The sequence below is a fragment of the Sarcophilus harrisii genome, chromosome 3 (assembly GCF_902635505.1).
Source record: "Sarcophilus harrisii chromosome 3, mSarHar1.11, whole genome shotgun sequence".
Lineage (NCBI taxonomy): Eukaryota > Metazoa > Chordata > Mammalia > Dasyuromorphia > Dasyuridae > Sarcophilus > Sarcophilus harrisii.
The window spans coordinates 398,623,939-398,643,155 of record NC_045428.1 but is presented as its reverse complement, the minus strand read 5'-3'; the positions used below and the strand labels follow the sequence as shown (position 1 = coordinate 398,643,155).

Genomic DNA, 19,217 nt, shown 5'->3' with positions numbered 1-19,217 from the left:
AAATTAGAAGAGCTATTTTATTGAGAAACTTGCTACATTATTGAGGTCACAGGTACAAAGATATTTTCATTTGATAAAACTGACATCCTTAATTCTAAAAATATTTAATATAACAAAAGTACTGCTAGCCAAACTTGAAGGATCACAATGATGAACAGTTTTCTGTCAGTACTTTATGTGCTAAAAGATGCAGTTTTCTGCTTCCCTTTGTTTCAGAGAATGTACATATGTGCAAAGATAAAACAGTTGATTCTTAATTTAAATTTGAGATACATGCATTTGAGTTTGCACCTCAAATATTGCAATTGTAAATCAGTTCTTCCTGGCATAAGTTATATTTTAAGCTTAAAATTAGTCTAAATTCCAGAGCATTAAGACAGTCACAATTAGAATATAAAAAAACTAGACATTTCCTTGTCAAGATGACTCTTAATTGATAAAACTGCTCCACCCTCAAAATGTTAATTTAAAACAAATGTCATCCAAAGTATTTAGATTTACTCATTAAACTAACACTAGGGTTTTCCTAAATTTTTTTTAAACATACAGATTTAAAAGGGTAGTAAAATATGTCCTATTCACTTAAAAAAAAAACAACATCCAAGTAGACAATAGAAAAAACTCTCCGTCTCTTTCATATGGAAGTTAGAAGCTAAGTACAAAGAAACTAAATATTTTAAGTTAAATCAGTAGGGGGCCAAATATTTAATGTAAGAGTTTGTTGTTAAATTGGGCTTAAAAAAGTAAGACAACTTGGGCATATTTTCTAGACAGTTTAAAAAAGTGACTGTTAAAACTTAGGAAATAAAGCACACTAAACACTGAGTGACTCAGATAACATGATCATCCTTTTCTCCATCTTTTCCCCACCAATTTCAAAACAAGAATAATATTTTATAACTACATACATTTGTAGGTGCTTAGGAATCAGTATGCCAAAAATTAAATTCTAAAATTTATAGCAGCATATTAGATTTGGCTTCAAAAATAGTTTGAAATACATAAAAGGCTTTCATTTGTATCTTTGTATCCCCAGTGCTTGGCAAGGTGCATGACAAGTAAGAGCCACATGATAAATGATTGTTGACAAGAACCACTTCTTTCCCATCTTAATTTATCTAAATAGTGCTTCAGATGAGATGTGCAAAAATTTTCTAAGCCGGGATGTGCAAAAATTATAAATGTATACATATATATTCACATATGTATATGTATACATGTATATATGTATACCTCAACAATTATAGTAGTAATTTTGTTGGTGTCTTGTAAGTTAAAGTATTCTAATCATAATGTGCATAACAAAAGTTAAAGACTAAACTTATATATTAACTTCTGTTATAGATTTGTGGAGATTATCCCTTACCTTTTGATAGAAAAGCAAGAATAAGTGTACTTTAAAAACAAAAATTCATTGTATTCCCGATTTGAATGAGTACCACTTGTCAAAAAATTGGATAGTGGTGGAGAAATTAAGTATTAGGAAGACATCTTAATAAAATGATTTTCAGTCTCTCCAAGTGCAATTAGTAAGTGCAAAGTATACATAATCATGAGATTCATTTACAGCTCAATATCCAACTGTAAAATTCAGTAATTTAGAGTAGTGGCTTATTGGTTATTAAAATTATATTAAATAATTACATGCAAATCAATCAATAACAATTTTTGCCTAAACTGGTGATTATTATATTCAAAAGGAGCTCTCTAATAATAATGATATAATAAGGAAAAATTGTTCTTGTTTTTGTTTCATAAAGTTTCTTTAAGTGTCTTATATTCACATATTTTAAATTTGGGGAGAAAGTGAGGTAGGGGATGAGTGCTCAATTTCTACCTGTCTATCCTGTGAAGATGTACCTGAATTAGTGCCTAGAGGACTTTCTGTGGGACTGTCCTGAAGAAATCGATAAAACAAATATTCATCCCGAAATTCATATTCATTAGTAATGTGTTGTACAACTCCTCCTTGTACCAGCCTGTCTCCATATATCACTGCTTCACCACGGTCAGAGGCAAGGCCAACTTCAATTAGCCAGTTCACCAGGTCACAGCCACAGAAAGTTCCAGTAGAAGTCTTTGCACCACACCTGTATGTCAAAGGAATGATTCACCCATATGTTCTGTAAATCTGCTATCAGCACTGCATAATAGGGACAGGCAAGGAAATTGGGAAAATGAGGAAAGACAGCATGATAGTTGATACGTAAAATGTATGGGAGAAAAGAAACTTTTGGATTATTAATGATTTGTTAAGCTGTAAAAATCATGAAAAATATGATAATTATGTTTATGAAAAGAGTTAAACTTAATACATGGAACATTAAACACAAAAGTGACACACTATATATAAATGTGTTTAAATCATTATACAATAGCATCAACTTTTGTAATAGCTTTGTTAGAAACTACTACTAAAAATTTTTATTTATTTGCAAGGCAATTGGGGTTAAGTGACTTGCCCAGGGTCACAATGCTAGTAAATGCCAAATGTCTGAGATTGGATTTGAACTTAAATCCTCCTGACTCCAGGGCTGATGCTCTCTCTATTGTGCTATCTCCCTGCCCCTGCTACATAAGCTTTAAATAAAATTTGTCCAATTATAAAAATACAAAATGTTCTCATTAAGATTGAAAACTACAGTAAATCAGGAATTGTTTCTCAGATAATAATATTTAATCAGAGATGTAAAATTTGTTTTAATAAAACAACGAGATAAAAGTTGTAGTTGGTATGATACTTTTGATTATTTTAAATGCACTCCTAATATAAAAGCATTGTTCCTCATGTTTCAGCAAATGATTAAAGTTTATGACAACAAGAGGAACAAGAACCAAATGAACCTGTAAATTTTAATAGAAACATATAATGGACATGCAGTACATTCAATAAAAGCATCAGTCAAGCAAAAGAACTGTTACAGAATGAAAAAGGAAACAGTAATCAAAGATCAAGGTGAAATGAAGAAAGCAGATAATGAAAAAGAATACACTTAATTACATGAGTAGACTAAGAAGTCATACAAAAGTCACAAAAGGCTAATATACATTTAAACATCTCAAGTAACATTACAATGAACACAAAAAAATGTAATTTCAGGTACATATAAGATGTAATACATCGTAATTTGGACACTAAATTTCAGATAGTTCAAATATGAGACTAATTCCCCAAATAATGTATGGTTGAACATCCATTCTTATTGTTAATTTTAAATGTTCAATTAAAATCTAGTATGGTTTCTGATAAACATGTCAGCTGATAACTATGTAATGACAACTCATGTATCCTTACAATGGGACAAAGGTCACTATTAAATAATGAGGGTATGTATCCTGAAAAGGGTATAGTGGAATAGAGGGTTTTACCATCACCCACCTTAGCAATCCTAAAAAGCAGCAACAGCACTATGATTCCCTTTCTGTTTTATAACTTGTGTAAAGATATCAAATGAAATTTTCTCCTAAAAATTTTAGTTTTCTCACCCTCTTGAACTGCTGAAGGAAACTCAATTTATTTTGCCTGTCCAGTATCAAAATCTACTGTCACAAAAAAAGACTGTTGTGTGGTCTATAAATAGTAGTCTTTGCTTATCTGCTTTTTCACTTTCCCCATTACACAACTTAAAAAAAACATGGCAATGCATTTATTCTTTTTATTTTAATATCTGAGGCTAAGATCAATTAATTGGTTCTTATAGATATTACTGAGATGCTTGGGCATGAGGTGAAAAACAGTAGCTGGTGTCAGGACTGTCATAGCTTTGAAATTTTTTTTTTGGTAAAAAGTAACATCAACAGGAATATATGAAAATAAAATTGTTTCTAAATTCAAAGTCTTTAAAATTCTCTGAAAAGCATTAATAACTAATGTCCCCTCAATTCTAATATCTTAGTGTCTTGTTTCTCAAAATATATTTCCATAATTTTTACGAGAAATCAAAGTTAACATCTTTTCAAAATTATCTAAATAAAGATAGCCTAGGTATGTTACATAAGTTTTATTTAAGGGATAATCCATTTCTTACACGTACTGTCTCATGAACCAAACATTTTTGGTTAACATGCCCAAGTCAATGGTATTAATTAATCTAAAAGATAGGCTCAACATTTAATATTTTAATTAACAGGTTTCTCTGTACAGGCATTTGCCCACCTCCTTTCCTTGACAATGCTTCGGACACAGAGATCACGATGATAATGGACAAACTGTTGACAGGTCATTCTGATCTCCTCAGCAACAGGTGATGATCTATTTTCTGCTGTTTCTTTATTACTCCATAGGAATTCAAATCTGAAAATCACAATTGAAGAAGAGGCTAATTGTAAGGGAAAACAAAGAACACCACACAGGGGATCTATTCCTCTATAAAAACATGCTTGTTCAATAGTAGTCATCATCTACCTGGCATATCCGTATCACTCAAGCCTGAAGCAATGGTAATCTGTCTTCATTGATATTTTATTCCTTAAATACATACAACAAATTTGGCATATTTGTGATTTGTCAAACTCCATTTTCCTTGAGATATTTTAAAAACAGTCTTAACAGAGATCAAAGATTGTATTTCAGCATTTTTGTGTAATAGGCAGATTTCCTGTATATCTTGAATGTAGAACATCTATTCTGTGAGTCAATCCAGCCATCTGGTTTATTTATTCTTTAATCTAATCAATATTGAAACAGATGATTAAATCTCCTGTAAATGACCACTTTATTTTCCTATTTCTTTACCATGGGACCACCTTGACTGCTTTTTAGTTAAGACTACATGAGGATTTCACTGTGGAAACAGGAAACAAGATGGCAGAGTTAAATTACTGTCACTCAGCCAAGCTCTCCCAAATTCCTCTCCAAACAAATCTAAAGTAACACCTCATATCAAATTCTAGAATCAGAACAAAAGGCTGTGTGAAATAACTTTACAGCCTATGAGAACTTAGGAGGTCAGCAGGAAAAGGCTTCCTCTGGGGTGGCAGTTAGGCCCAAACTACAGCACAAATAAAACAGGGCTAGTTATACCAGCTTGCCTTGTCAAGGAAGGGAGGGAAGAGGAGAATTTAGAACTCAAAATTTTAAAATTGAATGTTATGTTTAACCTATATTAGATTGCTTGTTGTTTGGGGGAGGGGACAAAGAAGGGAGAAAAATTTGTAACACAAGGTTTGCAAGGGTAAATGTTGAATATTATTTTTGCATGTATTTGGAAAAATAAAATACTATTTAACAAAGAAAAAATTAGAAGATTTTGTTTACATGTGATTGAAAAAAATAAAAAAATTAAGTGGGAAAAAAAAACTCAAATGGAGACTAAGAACCTAATAATGCCAAATCTTAAAGCCTGATCTTGGCTTTTCTGGCTGGCTTCTTGTATTACTTGGCTCAAATCTCACCATCCACAAGTAGCCCTCTCCCAGTCTCCTTTTGCCTCCTTTTCCAATACTTGTGCCCTCTCTGAGATTAGATTACCTTCTATTTATACTACATATATATCTTGTACGTACATTTCTTTTGCCTATTGTCTTTTCCATTACAATATAGACTCCCATAAGGGCTCCAAAAGGTACCCTTTTGGATTTTGTCTGTCTGTCTGTGTCCTCAGCATTTTCCACAGTGCTGACAAGGAATGAACACTGAAGTTGCCACTTTTAAACATTTATGAAGCCTGTTAACATGCAGTCCTTATTATGTAGTGCCTTGGTAAGGGGAACTCTAGTGAACATTTCTACATTTTGCTAGTTTTACCATGAAACCTAATGAGGCTAATGAGAATGTTTTATATACTTTCAAAAAAAATTATCCAAACTTAATGCTTATGACTCAGAATATTTGTAAATAAGTGTCCCCTATTAAAGTTGATACGTGAACAAACTTTGCAGAAAATAGTAGAACTAAAACTTTAGAAAAGCAGAATGAGTTTTTTTCTTGGAGAAAAAAGTCAAATTGCAAGAATCTAAACTACTTTTGATAAAGAGATACACTATTAAAGTATAGAAATACCTATCAAAGATGAGATAAAAACTCTTTACTATCTTTATATTATCTTTAAGCATATTTTAAAATTGCATTTTTAATTCAGTAAGTTTTTTTAAATACAATATCCAATAATTCTTTGTAAAATGGAAATATTATCTATTGGATTTATAATGGTTCCTTTAATACTTTATCTGTGGACACTTCTTATAAATATATCAATCAGCAGATGACACTGTTGTTTCTGCCATTAAGTATTAGGAGCCTACTTTTACCATTCATTTTATTAAAAATTAGATACATTTAAAAGTTTAGTTTACCTTCTTTTGAAAGGCAGAATGATAAAATGTTTGTCTAACCCAAAGATTCCAAAAGAAATAAAACCCTGGTGGAAAAAAAAACACATATACACAAAGTTACATATTTAAAACTTAGAAATAAAATTTTAGGCCAAAAAAAAAAAAAATCCAGAGAACATTTAAAAAGTAACCAAAAAGGCAGTTTAAAGTTTTAGGCCCTAAAACAAGAGCATTTTTCTGGTTGCTTGCTCTAGGCACCTGGTCTTGCCAATTTTGTTAACAGACTTTGTGATACTCCTCTAGAAGAGAACAGAAGCTGAAGAAAGGAAGAGTTCTGCTCCACATGATATTCCCATTCTTCTTTGTATTGGGTAGCAGAGACAGGTAAAAAAGTAGTCAGACAAAACTGGGAAGATATTTGGTAGCTTTTACCTCAACCTTACAGCCAGTGCTACTGGGAAGGAAAACATGTAGTAGAAATAATTATTTCAAATCAATGTCTGGCTTCTGGAATCATATAAATTATTACTTTCTTATGGATGTGGTCTCTACCTTGCACCTCTATCATGTAATTTTGTGCACTTATCCAAGAATTCATGTTTCATATAAATATCATATGCCTTCAGAACACATTATCAGAATTATTTGCATTCTGATATAATAGCCAATACATAGAAAATGATGCTGGCAACAAGTACTACATATTAAATCATTTTTGTGTAATGCAAACTATAAGTGACATAAACTTTACGTGGCATAGAAATTGTTTTATAGACAATTCTTGTTTATTGAGACTAATGGATAGTAGAAATAAGATAATCCACAACAAGAAGGAAAGAAAAAAATCATTTATATTGAGTCTTTAACTATATCACTATTCTGATATTTTAATGCTATTATGTCTCAAAATGATCTCAAATGGAACAATAAAGTAATACTATGAATCTCTGACTTAACCAACCTATCTTTCTACATGTTTATTAAACATTATTCACTTTTCACTAATTCTACAGTCTAGCCAAACTGGTGTTCTTGCTCTCATGCACAATATCTGGCAGACAAGGCCTAGCTTCCTTTTTTACCCTATATTTACTTTGTAAACTGTTTGTGTTTATAAAGATATATTTGTGTATATATGTATGTATGTGTATTTATGTACACACACACACACACACACAGATACACATCTATCTATCTAAAAAATTTCCTTCCTCTATACCCACATTCTCCTAGTAGAACATAAGGTCCTTGAGGACCTTATTTTGTCTTTGTATTCTCAGTGATTGGCATATAACGGGAACAAAATAAACGCTTATCGATTCATTTCAACTTATCCTTTAATCTCACTCTTAAGTTTTCCCTTCAAAGCTTCTGCCTAAAAATAAGGCTTCCCTCTCATACTTTTTATGGAATGAGATGTGGGGGTTTCAAAAAGAATTTTGCTAATAACTACAGGGTTGCATATGTCAAATCAAATAAATATAAGAGAACTTGATGTTTAAAAGTATTAAATTGGAGAATTTATTAATTTTCCCACTAATAAATGTTTATTAATTAAGATTCTATTTTGTTATCTCCTTTTAGTATAGAAATGATCCTTGGTTCTTGAAGATTCTAATAATGGCATATATGCTCTTGTAGATTTACCTAAGCTTTAAGGAAGAGTATACCAACAAACTTCCTGTCTATTAAATAGAGATAAGTCTAGCCAAATTCAAAGAGGCTTGTGACCAAGTTTACCAAAGATGATTAATTTTTTTAATGGAAATTGTCTGTTAAAGCAAAGAAAGGAGCTGGGATTTTTATGTAAGAACTGAAATCATCAATGAAATCATGAATTCTTGAAATATTGAAGATATATTAAAAATTGCCGATAAATTTTAAAATAATATTTAACAAATATAGGATCTTAGTGTGATTTTAAGCTGTTAAAAGTCTAAATACATATTTAGAATTTCAATAAGACTTTCTGCTCAAGAATTATTAAATAATTTATTTTATGTGAAGCTGTAATAAAGAATTTATTTGTCAAAGCTAATCTAATAAATATTTAATAAAGTTTATATAGATCATGAGATGCATTGCCTTTGTTTCCATAAGCATTCTTGCTTTCAAAATTAAAATGGAAGATGAATTCAATATTTCTGGTTGAAATATTCAGAATACAAACTGGTCAATCAGTTCAATTGATCCGATCAATTCAATCAATATAATAATACATTTTCCTACTCAGAGATAGGTATATTTCTGACTGATAATATAATATAGTTTGATCAAACAGAACACATGTGCATGCGCACACAAATGTTTCTTCAATATTCCTAGTGAATAAGTACCTGTCCAAAATTAAATACAGCACAAAAAAATTGTAATTCAACATATAGTCTTCCAGGTTCCTGGTTGAACAGCCACCACAAACAACTTGAAAGATTCTGCAAAGAAATAATAATTTTTTTTAAATGAAGAAAGCTATTCACCTTACTTACCAGAATAGTTACAATTAAACAAATGCCTCAAATCTAAAATCTACTTAAAATTTGAAAAGGAAGAATAAAGGACAAAACATTAAGGGACTATATAACACCTTTGTCTTTCTAGAAAGAGGTTGATACATCCTTCTGAGATATGGCCTTTATTCAGATGTCTATTCTAATTAATTCTGGGGGGTAAAAAGACATCATCTATATTGTAAAAGTTTATGTAAGACATCAGTATTGATGCCTAATTGCAAACGGAAGATTTTAAAAATTTAAATACTTTATTATTATAGGCGAGAACTCTTGTACTTGAAACAAAGATTCTTACAAGGTGTTAAGTCAGTGGAATTGATAAAGACAATGGTTATCTAGTTTAGCATGGTGATTAATAGTTCTCTAGTTCAGTACATGTATTTAGTACTTAATATAATTCTACAAGACTCATACCTACAATGATGTAATTATAATAGAATATATAATATCCAGGAGGAACTGAGAGAGAGATTCATTCATTGGAATTCTACCTTTGTGGTGGCTGGAGGCTGAAGCACAGCACAAGCCCTGGGACTCAGAACCAGATTCATTCATTTCATCTCACACCACGTGGTGGCTAGCCTCTTGCACTTGCCCCTCTCAGACCAAAGCCAATTTGAAAGGCTCTTCAGAAATCTGTCCAGCCCCAGGCAAGGAGTCAATAAAGAATTTGGACTTTAACATCTGGCTATTCTTGTGGTGATTACTCAACTGAAAGGAAGGCTGTCCCAAGACCTCCAGAAAACCAACAAAACAATACACTTTATGGAAAAAAAAAAAAAAAAAGACCCAGATACTCCTAGATCTTTTCTGATTATTATCCTTAAAAGGCAAGCAGAATGGTATATAGAATGATACCATTCTATATAAATATATGTATATATTTTATAACATATTATATATAATAAAATATATATAAAATGAATATCAGAATTGTTGGAGAGATTACTCTATGTTCATTCTATTTACTGCCATGTCTGTAGCTATCTCGGAAAATAGTTATTTTGGGAAGATCTCTTTAAAAAGACATAGTGGAGTCTCTTCATAAAAATCAGCTAATTGATGACCTATGATGAACAGTGAGTGATTAACAGAAAAATTCAGATTTTTTTCAAATTTTAGATTTAAGGTCTTGGATGGATAATTATCCAAGCATATCCCAGACAATATAAAAATATTTTTTCCACAAATAGGACAGTAATACCGCAAAATAGACTACTAATCCTTTTTTTTTTCTCTTTTTAAAAAAGGTGGGAGATTTAAGATTCTGTCTACTACCATTTGTAAAAGTAACTAAGCTTTTTTAGCTGCCCAACTACAATTTTTGCAAAACACTTAAAGGTATGGGTCTCAAATAAGAATAAAAGAAATATTTACTGCAAGTAAGCCGACAATAAGTAGTAAACACAGCAACACATGTCTAGCCAGTTGTTTGTCTCCAATCTGTAGAAGCTGTTCTTCTTCCTGGGCTAATATGCAACTCTGAGAATTACAATGACTCACACAATGTTCATCTAGAAAACATTAAGAATAATATATAATCAGAGCTTTTTATTTTAAAGGGAATTAAAATTGTTTAATGACTAAGCAAATTGTCATGTCCAAATACAACCCAGAGTCATAACAGATTATTTTACAAAAGCTCTATAGAAAGTTCTTCCTTTCATAGTACAAAACAAGAACATATTCCATATTTTCTCTCACAAACTCCATCTATCTGAAAAGTTATAAAAACACTTGCTTTTGTACCTTTAAAAGTATAATTTTAAGATCATTACAAAAAAGAAAGACCTCAATTGAGAATTCTTAAATTTCACTCTTAACTGATTTACATATTTGTTGTCTGTTTTCAAGAAAGGCTTTATACTTCTCAGTTTGGTTGGTTAATATAAATTATAATAATAAATAGTGCATATACAAAGTGCTTTATGTTTATAATGAATCAAAATTCAACTGAAAAACTGCATTAAATGTTTTTAAATTTGTTGAATTCTGAAGCATTATATAGAAAGATATACAACTATTATTTTTCTTACTACAGATTCACTAGGATTTACCCTTACTAATAAAACATCAACTTTGCTATCTAAATTGCTATTTTAAAATAGTTAAAACAAGAATTTTTCAATCTTTCACAAAACAGACTTTTTATCCTAACAGATAAAAACTCACATGATAAAAGAGTAATAATATCTAATAAAAGTATGTCTATCATCTAAGTCTGGAAAGAGATCATCAGATAATAAATTCTCTGGCACAGCATACCTGTGGGAGAGCCTTGGGGAGCTGGGATCTATAAAATGGAAGCACCCATACTGACAAAACCCCATAGGTTGGAGGTCAGTGATAAATTCAACAAAAACAGCTTATGTAAATTCATGCTTAAGTTATGCTATAAAAGTTGCAAAGGATTTTCCATATAACAACTCTAGAGATCACCAGGACTTTGGGAGGAGAATTTACCAGTGAGGGAAGAATGATTAAAAACCAGACCTTGGAGGCAAAAAAAGAGGTGAACAAGAGCATCAGATGATGTTTTGAGAATGTTTTCCACTTACGTGCATAAAGAACCTGTTTATGTGGAAGAATACTAATAATTTAGAAGGGGAAGCAAGTTGGCACAGTGGATAGAACATCAGTCCTAATGTCAGGAGGGCCTGAGTTCAAACTTAACCTCAGACAGTTGATACTTACTAGAAGCATGACTGTGGGAAAATTATTTAACTCTGCTGCCTTGTCAAAAACAAAACAAAAAACCCACCCCCATCCCCCCAATTTTATTTTTTTTTTTGATTTAGGGATTGGAGAATAGTTGAAGAAAAATTTAGTCTCTTGTTTAGACAGATGCAAGAGGTCCTTGGCATAAAACGTTAAGTCACAATCTCAAAGGCTTAGAGAGAGGGTTGCAGTTGTTTGTATACATGCATGCACATGTGCACATGTGAATGTGTATGTGTGTTTAGCCCTTTGGAAAGTTGAATAGTATTAAATATTCAGTCTATACCAGCAGATGGCAGCACAAAGGAGAGAAAGACTCATCCTGAGAACAAATAGAATATTTTATATATTATTAAAAATTTTACAATAGTTCATGTTTCATGTGTACAGACCATCTTTTTTGGTTCCTTCGCCCAACCCATGTTTAAATCAATCCATGAGGCTGACAACTTATCCAAAACACATATATACAAACCAATTCAATGGTTTTAAATAATATGAAATAGTCATGAGATAAATCCAATAAATCCATGATTGAATTTCAATCTTTAAGCCAAAAAGGTCATTCCCTTTAGCAGCAACACTCAAGTGTATGTGGAAAGAATATTTTTCAAAAAGACATGCATATAAATCAAAAAAGTTTATGAAATAAATATTATTCACTTTCTAAGTCAAAACAATTTTTAAAAAGCAGTACTTGGGACAAAATTTTGGTTTAGTTTGAAATGAAAGGAAAGAATATTTCTAATGTTTAATACTTAGTATATGGCAGACATTCAAAAAATATTAACTAATGAATTCAAGGCAATTTAGCATCTTATTAATGTCCTTTGGATATTTTTTTGGAGGGAGAATGGGTAGAAGGGAAAGCAGCCATTAAGTGCGGTAGTAAATGGAGATAGCATGATATAGTAAATAGCCTCAGAATCATTTTAAATCTTGTGTTAGATACTTCATAATTGTGTAGACCTGGGCAAGAGACTTAATGTAGTAAGCTACATTTCACTTCTTGCAGGAGGGATTTAGATGTTATTATTTCTAAGGTCCCTTCCAGTTTTAAATCTATGAATATATAAGATATCTAAAAAAATAACCCCTTCATTTCCAATACATATACCAAAACAGTATTAGTACTAGGATTTTTCTAACAGGAACAATTTTGAAAATAAAAATGCAGTCACTGGATATGAACAAACAGTTCTTAAAAGAATTTAAAGTTATTAAAAATTGTATGAACACTTGCTCCATATTACTAATAAGAGAAATGCAATTCAAAACCATAAAGTTTTATCTCATTCCTAGCAAATTAGCAAAGATGACAAAAATTGAGAATCATTAATGTAAGAAGGATTGTGAAAAGATAGGTACGCTAGTACACTGTTGGTGAAGCTATGAATCAGTATAAACATTTTGGAAATCTATTTGGAATTATGTAAATAAAATGCTAAAATGTCCACACTCTTTGACCCAAAGATTCCATTAAAAAGAGGAAAGTATACACAAAAAAATATGTGTAATTGTAACTTTTTGTGGCAGGAAAGAACTAGAAACAAAGGAGATACCTATTGATTGAGGAAAGGCCTGTAAGGAATACTTTTCCTTTCTTTTCTTTTTTTTGCGGGGGAAAATTGTTCATTCATATCATTTGACCACATTTTTCTTTCTTACAAAGCTGTGGTAGTTGAATGTAATGAAATATTTACTGTGCTCTAAGAAATGATGAATGTGACTGATACAGAGAATAGAAAAATCTCTATGAAATGATGCAAAATTAAATAAGCAGAGTCAAGAAAACAATATACACAATGGCTACAATAATGTAAATGCAGATTTACTATAAAAAATCAAAAGTTAATGTTACAAAATTATAAAGAATAAACATAGCTTAAAAGACATGAGAAAATACCATCAGTGGGAGGTCCACAGTGCTTGTATATTGAACATATTTGTAGTTTTTTGGATTTCCTCATTTCCCTCTCTTTTGCCTTTTTTAAAAAAAAATATTTGTATAAATGATAACTCTCTGAGTTGGGAGGAGGGATATACTGATCACATAGTGATGTTTAAAAAAGATAATCAACTTTAAAAAAAGATAAAAAGTATGATTAATGATCTTATAAGAAATTCATATATGCTCCATTGCAGCATAGTGGACAGAGAGCCAGCTTTGAAGTCAGCAAGTTTTTATTTATTTTAGTCCTATCTGGCTCTCTATAATCCAATTTTGGAGTTTTCTTGGCAAAGATATTGAAGTAGTTTGCCATCTGCTTCTCCAACTTATTTTATAAACAGGAAAACTGAGGCAAACAGGGTTAAATGATTGGTTCTATGGTCACAAAAGTGCCAAATGTTTGAGGCCACATAGGTTTTTGTTTTTAACTTTGTTAAAAATTCTGAACTTAAGAAATAAAACAAATACTTCCATAACAAAGTGGAATAGAAAAGAAGATTGCATCTGAAACTGCAAATCTATTTTGTACAACTTGCTACTCCTATCAAATATATAACAAAGTTATCATGTAACTTTTTTTTTTTTAATTCTCTCTCTCCAACATTAAATACAGATATGTATGCATTTTGGATGCAGACAGTATCTTCCTTTATAGCACCTTTGTAATTAATTTGGTTCCTTCTATATAATAGAACAATTTAGTCTCTCAAAATTGTTCTTAAAAGCAACATTGTTATTACTGCATACAATTGATTGTATATGTACAATTTGTACAACTGATTCTGCTCATTTTACTTTTTTATTTCACATAAGTCTTTCCATGTTTTTGTAAAACCCATGAGCTCATCATTTTTTATAGCAGAGTAATATTCCATCATGAACACACAGTACAGTTTGTTCAACCATTCCTCAACTGAGAGCATTTCCACAATTTTCCAGTTCTTTACCACTATAAAGAGATCTGTTATAAGTACTTTAGAACATATAGGTTCTTTTTTTTTTCCCCAATCATCTTGGGAAACAAACAACCCTAACAATGGCATTGTTGGATCAAAGGAGATAGTTTAATCATTCTTTGGGCATAATTTGAGATTGCTTTCCAAAATGGGTAGATCAACTCACAGATCCACTAACAATAAATTAAATTTCTAATTTTTCCATATTCCCGCCAACATTTGTTGCCTTTCCCTTCTATCATTTTAATCAGTTGGAAAGGTATAAAATACTATCTCAAGGTTGTTTTAATTTACATTTCTCTAATCAATATTGATTTGGAGCATTTTTTCATATTACTATAAATTGTTTTAATTTCTTCACTGAAAAATTACCTATTATATAGGCAATTTAGAAAATAGAAAATCTCCTTCAACTTTGCCTCAGTGAGAGATCCTGCCGGAGGGAAACAAGATAAACAACTTCATTCTGTTATCTAGGTGGTGCAGGGGATAGAGAACCAGCCCTGAAGTCAGGAGGACTGAGTTCAAATCTGGTCTCAGACACTTAAAATTTCCTAGCTGTGTGACCTGGGCAAATCACTTAACCCCAATTGCCTCATCAAAAACAAACAAACAAACCAAAAAACCTTCAGATTTTTCTAGTAGCAATTTTCCCTCACATTTGAAAAACTGAACTTAGAAACTTAATTTTTTATAGTACCCAATTTTTTCACTTTTATTTTGAATCATAACACTATGGAACTATCTCCTCCTGAAACTCTTAGTGTAAGTTACCTGTCTCCAAGGAAGGAGTCAGAGTTTCATCTGCAGTGGTGTTTGCTATTGGCTTTACAACAGAATGGCACAATTCACCATTGCCTACTGAACATGAACAAGAACCTAGGGGGGAAAAAGTCAGGTTAGAAGTCTGTCCAAAGTTTATGAGATGAAATAACATTTCATGGAAGATTTTTTTATGTTGTGTCAAAATGGTCTTGAACCATCTTCTCTAAAAAGTATCCATACATAGACAAGGATGTATAAATAAATTTTATACTGTTTTCAAGGAGTTCTCCCATTACATTTTAATTCTATCAAATTAAGTATGGAAAATTCAGAATTTGTTTCAAATCTCCCTCAAATATTATTTTCATTCTGTCACTCTTCTTAGAAATCTATTATAATGCTCTCTTGCCTTAAGGTTTAAAACCAGGTGATTTTAAATCTGTTTTGTCATGGATCCCTTTTGTAAATAGTGAAGCCTAGAGACCGCTTAAAATAACATTTTTAAATAAATGAAAGAACTGTTTTGTTTAAGTTAGAGATTAATAGGGGTTGGGAGGAAAAGGTAATTTTTTCCCCATCTAAATTAACAGATCCCCTGAAACTTGCTGACTCTAGATTAAGAAGTCCTCTTCAGCTTTTAAGACTCTTAAAAGTAGACCTCTTCCTATCTGCCTACTCTTATTTCTCACTCTTCAACACAAACTCTTCATTCCAGGCAAGATGATTTCTGTAATGTCCCCTTATATGGCATGCTCAGCATAGTGTTATGTAAAAAAATCATTGAGCTTGAAGTCAAATATGAATTCATATTTTACTTCATACATTTGATCAAAGGCAATCATAAACTTTCTGAACCATCAGTTTTCTCATCTGTTACATGAGTATTTTTACTACCTATATTTCTCATGTTGCTATTTTTTTTTTTGTGAGAAAAGAACTTAGGATACTATAAGTTCTTTTCTAATATTTAACTAATATTAGAATATTAGTTAAATCAGTAAATATTAGAATAATATTTAACTAAACTAATATTTAAGTTATAGAAACTTATGGTATCCTAAGTTCTTTTCTTATCTTATAAGTTATAGAATCTTATAGTATCCTAAGTTATTTGAAAAGCAGCACGGTATAATGGAAAGAATATCAAACTTGGAGTGTGAAGACTTGGGTTTGACCCTTGACTCCAACACTTGTGTGACTCATAGGTAAGTCACTTAACTTATCTGGGGCCTCAGTTTTTTCAATACAATGTTTACTTCAGTTCTTTTGTTAGGTGGATGCCTGGAAAACTCAGTTCTGTACAAATGTGAGTCTGTAGAGTTTTTGTTTTTCCCCTCACTTAAAATAACTGAAATTTTGCCCCACTACTCCAAGATTTAGTTCTACAATTTCAGACTACATTTAGTATAGATTATATAATTTTGTACTTGGTTGTCAAGTAATTATCTCTAAAAAGACCCACTAAAGAAGGGCATTTTAGTTGATAGTTCTCTTATATCTTTCACAGAATTTGGCAGTGATAGTTCTGAAATATATACTTATTATTTGCTATTCCTGTCTAAAATATACATAATAAAACCTACAGGTATTACTGAATGTTAAATGATCTCCTTTAAATTAGAAGTTTAAGAAAAATTACGTGGTTTTAAATATCATCCTGAAGGTAGCATAAAGAAGTCAACACTAAAATAGATAATATATATCAACTTTTGTTCCTTCAAATGGTCTACTGAGTAACAGCTTATGTATGCCCTTTGTGAAAGTGTGCACATTCCAGATGTGGTTCTTGTTGGCAATAAAAATTTACAACAGCACTGCCTGGGCAACAAATATAAATGTCAAAGTTCAAATACTAAATAGACTGTAGTCTGAAATTCAGGGTCCATCTACTATAATGTTCATAAACACTATGACCTGAAGGGAAAATAGATTATTGTTTTATTTAATGTCCAAATTTAATAATTTAAAAAAAGAGTTAAATTAGCACCATGGAAAAGATACCTGTCCTCTGCCTAAAAGTTATCAAAATCATAAGTAAAGGTAAACAATTTTGAAATAATCTCCAAAGGTATCCCTCTTTTAGTAGTTTGTTGCCCTGGCATAATAATAACTAGTATTAGCATATTACTTTACTGTTTCCAAAGAATTTTACAAATATTAATTCACTTAAGCTTTTCCTTTTGGCCAACATAAAACAATTCTAATTTGTATCACACTTATTTAGATGTTAACTTCCCCTATCCTCTTATTTATCTGTGAACATTCCTTAGTACCTAACATAACTGTACTAAGTTGTGCTCAATAAATGCCTGCTGAAAGCAGCAATGTAGGATTTTAATTTTACTGCTTCAGTCCTAGTTCATGAAACAATTTATCAATATTCTTTTTCCAAGAATAACAAAATTCCTCTTATGCTTAAAGATATTAATCAGATCACTTATTAACCTTTTTTTTTTATTTATTTCAGCCAGAAATTTAAGGATCTCCTTAGCTTTAAATTATCTTTAAGGCTCTTCTTAGGTCTAAATTATCTTTTTCAATATTATTTTTACTGCTCCTTCCTTTGTTTCATACTTCCTGACAAAGTAGATATAGGAGTTACTTCCAAATCTCATCCTGAATTCTTTTGCCTCAACTCACATTTGAAATGCATCCCTTCTTCATCTCCACTAACTGAAACTCCACTTTTTACTCCAAGTTTGGCCCAAGTGTTCCCTCTGCCCGAGGTTCCTCTCCTTAGCTAAAAGATATTTCTCACTTTAAAAATTTCCTCAAAATTGTCTGAATGATTCTCTACTTCTATTACATTCTGTCTGATAAAGCCTAAAAGGGGTTATGGACCTCCTGATCTGAATAAGAAATCCTAATATTTAGTAGGTCCTATATTCATATTTTTAACCTCAGTAATTTTTAAACCCCAACTACTTTTTACTGAGACTAATTAAAACAATAATTATCATTGCTGTGGGATGATCCAGTTGACTGCCCATTGTTCTACTCACCAAAACATTCTAGCTCCTACTCCCCCATCTCCAAAGATATAGCTTTAAGGATAGACTTTTCTACATTTATATTCATATTTTTAGCTTAGTTTAGTACCTGGCAAATAGGAAGCACTTAATAAATGCGTTTTCACTCATCCATTTGTCCTCTTAGAAGAAGGTGAGCTCATAAATGAAGGCTGCTGGAGTCAATTTATAGTTTTTATCAAAACTAGCCCTTGTAATGAATATCAACATGGAGATGAAAAATCATATAGTAAAGGAACTGGGAAACAGTGAATGAAATGTTTGTGAATACCTCTTGTGGGAATTCAATGAGGGAATTCAGGCTGGATATCTAAGTGATAATAAATTTCTGCTAGTTACTAATACTAAATCAGCCTAGAATTACATGAGGAGGAAAGAAATCATAGAATCTCAGAACTACCAGACAAAGAAATCACAGGCCAATACAGTTGACATTTTGGGGGGAAGGAGGTAAAGAAGTAAAGGGATTAGCATTTATATAGAACCCACTATGAGCCAGATACTATGCTAAGAGCTTTACAGATATCTCATTTGCATAATCTGCAATTCTGCAAACATTATTTCATTTGATTCTCACAATTCTGGAAGATAAGTAATATAATTGGAAAAAATGTAAGAAATGTTTAACAAAATAAATAAAAATATATTACAACATAGTGGTAATCTGTGGCTTCCTAACTCAATAAACCTGCATAGAACTGTGCTTATTTGAATCTTACACTACTGATCTATTCCATTAGCTACTTGTACAGTGAGGTGGTTCAGTGGATAGAGTTCTGGATTTGGGAGTCAGGAAGTTCTGAATTCAAATCTCACGTCGGACACACAATATCTATGTGACCTTGGACAAGTCACTTATGCTCAGGTCCTACCTTCCAGCTTTGTTGTAAGGGTAAAATGAGATGATGTTTGTAAAAAAAAAAAAACTTTGCAAATTTTAAAATGTGACATAGTGCTAAATATTAAGATTTTCTGGACAAAAGGATTATCTTTCCTCCCCATCTTTTTAATATCT

The 19,217-nt window shown here is 31.3% G+C and overlaps 1 protein-coding gene across 3 annotated transcripts in view; it reads right to left on the bottom strand.

The window, feature by feature from the left end:
• GPR155 (G protein-coupled receptor 155) overlaps positions 1 to 19,217 on the bottom strand; it is a 41,535-nt gene continuing 22,318 nt past the window's right edge. Inside the window, exons 12-17 of one of the 3 annotated variants that reach the window (XM_031960435.1) lie at positions 15,183 to 15,287; positions 10,161 to 10,297; positions 8,610 to 8,705; positions 6,295 to 6,359; positions 4,157 to 4,294; positions 1 to 2,090 (exon numbers count right to left, since the gene is read on the bottom strand). In XM_031960435.1, the coding sequence (XP_031816295.1) occupies positions 1,790 to 2,090; positions 4,157 to 4,294; positions 6,295 to 6,359; positions 8,610 to 8,705; positions 10,161 to 10,297; positions 15,183 to 15,287 (842 nt within the window). In that variant the 3' untranslated portion in view covers positions 1 to 1,789. The other 2 variants (XM_031960436.1, XM_031960437.1) reach the window with 2 other exon arrangements.